The sequence below is a fragment of the Miscanthus floridulus genome, chromosome 11 (genome assembly GCF_019320115.1).
Source record: "Miscanthus floridulus cultivar M001 chromosome 11, ASM1932011v1, whole genome shotgun sequence".
Lineage (NCBI taxonomy): Eukaryota > Viridiplantae > Streptophyta > Magnoliopsida > Poales > Poaceae > Miscanthus > Miscanthus floridulus.
This window is the reverse complement of record NC_089590.1, coordinates 34293484-34299240: the sequence shown is the minus strand read 5'-3', so window position 1 is coordinate 34299240 and position 5757 is coordinate 34293484. Positions and strand designations below refer to the sequence as shown.

Below are 5757 nucleotides of genomic sequence, written 5' to 3'. Positions count from 1 at the left end.
GGTGCTTAGTACCATTTGTACTTGTCGCAGAAAGTTGCTTGAAGCAATATATGCATTTTGCCCGGACTGTGCCATTGAACTTCACTCTCTTGAACTCTGTCCAAACAGCTGATGTGAGCTTCCTCTTAGAACCAGCTTCCACACCATCTTCCTCCTCTACTTCCATGTCATCATCATCTATATCAATTACCGGCATTACCGGCATTGACTCATTTTCTGATTCAGGTTGAGGGGATGCAGACAGAGGAAGTGACTCCGATAGTGCTTGTGAAGCTTGAGACAGTGGAGATTGACTGCCACTAGCAATAGACATTTTTTTGAAACTGTATGAAACATACATTCACATTATCAGATCGAAGAAAATGCTAAGAAAACCATACATTCACATGATAAGCCCATATACATTCACATAAAAATACAGAGTGCTAAGAAAACTATGAAAGTGTGATTTTTATTCTACAAGAACCTAAAAATAATAATCCATTCTGTGCATAGGATGCAATAAACAGATCCAAGCTAAACAAACCTAAAACTAACTAGCCAAGCCTCTGAATGCTAATAAACGAATGTGCAGAACGAAAATATGATTCCTTACCCCAGCGGACGCACAGTATTGCGACCGACAGCAGTTGTAGGAGGAGAAATAGGCGGTTTCCTCGCCGATCCAGCGACCGCAGGCTTGACAGGGCACCGGTTCGCTGCTGTCGTCGGCTTGACAGGGCGTTGGTTCCCTGCTGCCGTTGTAGGCTTGACGAGGCACCGATTTGGCACCGCCCGCTGTGGATCTGAGGGGTCGACGACGACAGCCTGCTGGGAATCAGAAGGCAGCAGAAGAGGAAGGGGTGCAGGAGCACCCGGCGGAGATGTAGTCGGTCCTTTGCCGGCATCCTTGTTCGCGACGGTGCTCTCGACCTTCGGATCCGCGGACGCCGGAGGGTCGGCGACGGCGTCCCTTTGGGACGATGGCAGGAGGGGTCAGTAGGTGCTAGAGCTGTAGAGTAGCTGCAAGTCTACGATAAGGTTACAAAGAAGAGGAAGAAGCATCACCGGCCGTCGTCGTTGGCGCCGCCGGTGGTCACCGCCATGGCCTACTTGCAGCTACTCTACAGGCTCCTTGACTAGTAGAGGCACGAAGCTTGGGGGAGGCAGCGTCGGCGTCAGGCTAGGGATTGGAGTTGGGGATGTCGCGATTTTGCTTGGGGATGGGGATGGCCGGAGGGGAGGGAGTGGCGATGGAGGTTGGAGGAAGCTGCCTGGCCCCTGGCGGAGCGCTCGCTCCGCTCCGTCGCTCGGCCTCGGTTGCGTGCGGCGTGCCTGCATGCGGCGCGGTCTGGAGTCGCGGGCTCGCGGGTCGCGCTTGTGCAGCGGCGGCCGCCTGGTGCAGTGCGGTAGTGGGAAAAGGGAAGGAGTGAGGTGATCTAGGGTTCCAAATTTCCAATCCTATTTATACTTCTTGTTATTGGGCTGGGCTGAATCGTATTACTTGGACTACATTACACATTGGAGCCGGGTAAAATAAACCCATGGGTTTGCGGGTATGGGTACAGTAGGAACGTACCCGTACCCGCAAACCCGATGGGTATGACTTAGTTCCCATTAACAAACCCATGGGCATGAACATTGACCCATGCCCGTGCCCTAATGGGGTAAAAATCTATCGGGTTTCGGGTCGCGGGTACCCATTGACATTTTGACTGCTGACCTTTCTTGGTATTGGGTCAAGAGGTTGGCCATCTCGGGCAAAAGGGTAAATCACGGCTCACGATGAATGTGTACAACATATACAGAATATAAAACTGATATATCAGCTGTGCTCACGGACACGAGCGGCTTTGGAATCCTTATGGAATAGAAGAACACATGTGATTAATTTGTTTATGCTATACATTATTCTTGTTTGCATAATCATGTGGTCATATAAGCTTATGCTATACTCGTTGCTACTCAATTGCAAAAATTATGATTCACTAAAAGCTAACCACAGTAAACTAGTTTCAGTCTTTAAAGCATCATGAACCCAATGTTATATTTGTTGAGTACGATATGTACGCTTGTTTTATATTTAAATTTTGGAAAAAAAATTTTGGATGGGTAACAGAAGATGAAGCTTGGTTAAAGTTTTGAGGAGTGCTAAGCGTATGTACCCTCAGTCAACCGTCGTTGTGGTGTTTGGAGGTTTCATTTGAAGATTAGATTGTTAAGTTTCAGCTACTCTGATAAATATCTTGTCTTGTTCGTTATATAATAAAGCATTGCCTCTCAATCCTATTATAATTTGTCGTAGAAGACCGAGACGCACAGCACGTGCACGCCCGAAGCAGTCCCCACGATCCGATCGAAGTACTCGAAGACTGCGGATGCCATCTGCTCGTTCTGCACGAGCTCGTTGCCTTCGACAGACGACAGACAGAGACTGGATGCACTTCTTGTGCCGCCGATGGCAGGCTTGCAAGTGGGAAAATTTGGTATTGGCGTCACCCGCACGAAGAAAGAGCAATCTGGACCTTTGCCTTGCAGTGGTGCGTGACAGAGAGGAGAGGCCGACACATTTCAGCTTGAGCTCGTTGCGCAGCTCAAGCTCTTCCGCAGCAAGGCCCTTAGATTCCTCACGATTCCTCACCGACATCAAAACGGTGGATGACCTCCCTAGCCACTGCCAACTGCAACCGTACACTGCCCACCTTGCTCATGCTCCACGACCGTAGGGTCTTGGCCATGCTCCTCAGCTTGTAGTCGAGGATTCTGAAGGGGTCGACATGAAACAATGTTGCGGACCAACCCAAGGCCAGAACTTCAAAGATTGAGGCTTCAACGATTAGAGACAAATAACTAGTAGCATGAAGCATCTAAGACATTATAGTACTTGATTTTCAATTCTTACAGCATAATAATAAATACTAGAGCCTATTAGTAGAAGGAAAGCGAGAGGAGCGCACGGTACAAGCACGATCCGAATTGTTTAATCCTTCCAGCCGTCTGGGTCTGGCAAGCAACCGCCCGACAAATCAGGATATCAGACAAGTAATCGGCGACGTATCAGACGAGTATCGGCGAAGTATCGAGATTTAATTTATTTATTTTTATTTTATTGGTGATATTGTCCGATGCTGTATCGGAGGGGGATACGATACGTATCGCGATACCGATACGATAAGTATTTGGGTATCCTAGCTAGATGTCCATTTCTTTTGACTTTTGAGTTGGCGAGGGGCGCACACCCGTTGTGGTTGGTTTTGCTGGAGCCCATCTCTTTAACAGTATGTAAGGAAGATGTATGCGCATGAATGCGACAGCCTCTCCTAATCCGGGCACCTGCAGCAACTCACTCTAATATAATAAAAAGAAAAGGAGACATACATGGAGGAGTCCCATGACATCGTCATCGTAGGTGGTGGCATCTGCGGCCTCGCCACCTCTCTTGCACTCCACCGGTAGCATTCATGGCTGCTTTCTTCTTCTTCTTCTTCTTCTTCTTCTTCTTCTTCTTCTTCTTCTTCTTCTTCTTCTGATGTTGCTGCCGTGCCAACAACAAAGCAATGTGCTGCTGATTTGCATCCAGGAAAGGGATTGCGAGCCTTGTGTTGGAGAAGTCGGAGACTTTGAGAGCAGAGGGCGGCTACATCGGTATCCATGTCAATGGATGGCGTGTTCTGGAGCAACTCGGGATTGCTGCAGAGCTCCGGGAGACTGCAAACCTTATCACCGCGTAAGTTTCTAGCCTTGCAAATTTTCCTCTCTGCACAGAAATTAATCTATTCTGAATACTAGTATAGAATGCTAAATCTTCGATCTCGCAACCAGCATTTACCATTGCCTTGATCCTGATGACTCCCATCCGAAATACTCCATATTTGGGATGAGTAATAAACTTTCATCAGACTGAAAAGTGCAATCGGCCGGGTAGGTAAAGTAGGAATGAGATTTTACTAAATAAAAAAAAGTACGAATGAGATGTCCAACGTAACAAATGCCATCAGATTCAGAATCAGTAGAGCTTGCTTTAATTTGTGACTGCCACTTATTTCCAGATTTCACGACGTGTGGCACCAAGAAAAGAAGAGCAGTCTGACACCCGTCAGGTAGTAACAACCTGTCACAAAGAGCCTTTGTAAGATGCAATCCTATACGGCCGGAGTGACGACTGTTATTAATTTTGATCTCTCTGTTTCACCTGGGCCTTTGGCTAGAGACGAGACCCGATTTTTAAAGAGGAAGGACCTGGTCGAGACGATGGCCAAGAACATTCCCGCAGGAGCAATCCGTTTTGGTTGCCACATTGCAGCGATTCATCCATCAGATCCCTGCGCGGTCCTTGCTACAAGGGGTGGCGGGGTCATCAGGGCCAAGGCATCATCGATCGACCTTGTTTTCTTAATAACTCTACAGACAGACATGAAAACATGATCCATTTTCATCCCTTAATTAACCTTGCACTGAATTATTTGTTGATATGTATAATATATATGTCTTGCAGGTGTTGATTGGTTGTGATGGCACCCACTCAGTGGTGGCAAAGTATTTAGGCATGTCTCCGGCAAGATCAACCCCTACCATGTATATGCGTGGATTCACAAGGTATCCGCACGGGCATCCCTTCGGAGACCATTTCCTACGCCTAAGGATCAATCCTTGCTTTGTTGGGCGAGCGCCCGTCAGCGACACTGTAGTCAGTTACTTCGTAGCCTGTCAAATCACTTCTGCAGGTATGTACTACTAGCCAGGCATGTTCAGATGGATCACCTAGCTGTTCCTTAGCCATGCCATCACTAAGGTGCATGCCACCATGTTGCATGCAGATGCAAGTGTCACCAGGGACGTGCGTGCCACGAGGGATTTCGTGCTACAGAAGCTGCAAGGCGTGCAGTGCCCCGCCGAGATCCTCGAGATGATCCAGAACTCCGACCCCGAGTCACTGGTCGTCACCACCAAGGTGTGGTACCGGCCGCCGTGGCAGGTCGCGTTCGCCGGCTTCCGGAAGGGCACCGTGACGGTTGCCGGCGACGCCATGCACACCATGGGGTCCTACATTGGCCAGGGAGGCGCGGTGGCGATGGAGGACGCCCTCGTGCTTGCCCGGTCGCTGGCGCGATCCATCGCCGGGAGTGGCGGCCGTGCTGATGAGCCGTGCGACAAGACGATGATCGTCGGTGCGGCGACGGCCATTGGGGAGTACGTCAGGGAGAGGAGGCTGAGGGTGGTGAGGCTGTCGTTGGAGGCCTTCGCCATGGGGAGAATGCTGCAAACCAAGTGGCTGGCTTTGAAGCTAGCACTAGTAGAGAACAGACCTTTAATCCTCGGCTAAAATGGGCTCTAGTCCCGGAATTTTTTGCCCCCGGGACTAGAAATACCTTTAGTCCCGGTTGGTGGCTCCAACCGGGACTAAAGGTCCCTGCCCAACGGCTACTGCGCCAGACAGAGGTGGCAGGGACCTTTAGTCCCGGTTGGAGCCACCAACCGGGACTAAAGGTATACTTTTACTCCCGGTTTGTGGCTCCAACCGGGAGTAAAGGTCTACTCCCGGGTCGTGGCTGCGCCCGGGGTTGGAAAGTTACCTTTAGTCCCGATTGGATCTATCAACCGGGACTAAATGTTCTCCCTTTATAAATCGGCCGTCTCCTCCTTCCTCCCCGAGCCCAAGCTCAGCACATTTTGAAGCTCACTGCAGTAGTGTTCTTGCTTCCTCCCTCCCTCCATTGTTCCTCCATCCATTCTTCGATTCCTCCGTCGATTCTTCAGTTGTAAAGGTTACCAATCTCA

General features: G+C 49.6%; 1 protein-coding gene across 1 annotated transcript; it reads left to right on the top strand.

Moving 5' to 3' along the window:
• The first annotated feature begins 1836 nt into the window (after positions 1-1836).
• On the top strand, positions 1837-5302 carry LOC136491780 (monooxygenase 1-like). Its single transcript, XM_066488016.1, has 6 exons — positions 1837-3431; positions 3560-3706; positions 4029-4079; positions 4188-4347; positions 4475-4703; positions 4797-5302. The coding sequence occupies exons 1-6, from the start codon at positions 3358-3360 to the stop codon at positions 5300-5302; spliced, it is 1167 nt and encodes a 388-aa protein (XP_066344113.1). The 5' UTR covers positions 1837-3357.
• The last annotated feature ends 455 nt before the right edge of the window (positions 5303-5757 follow it).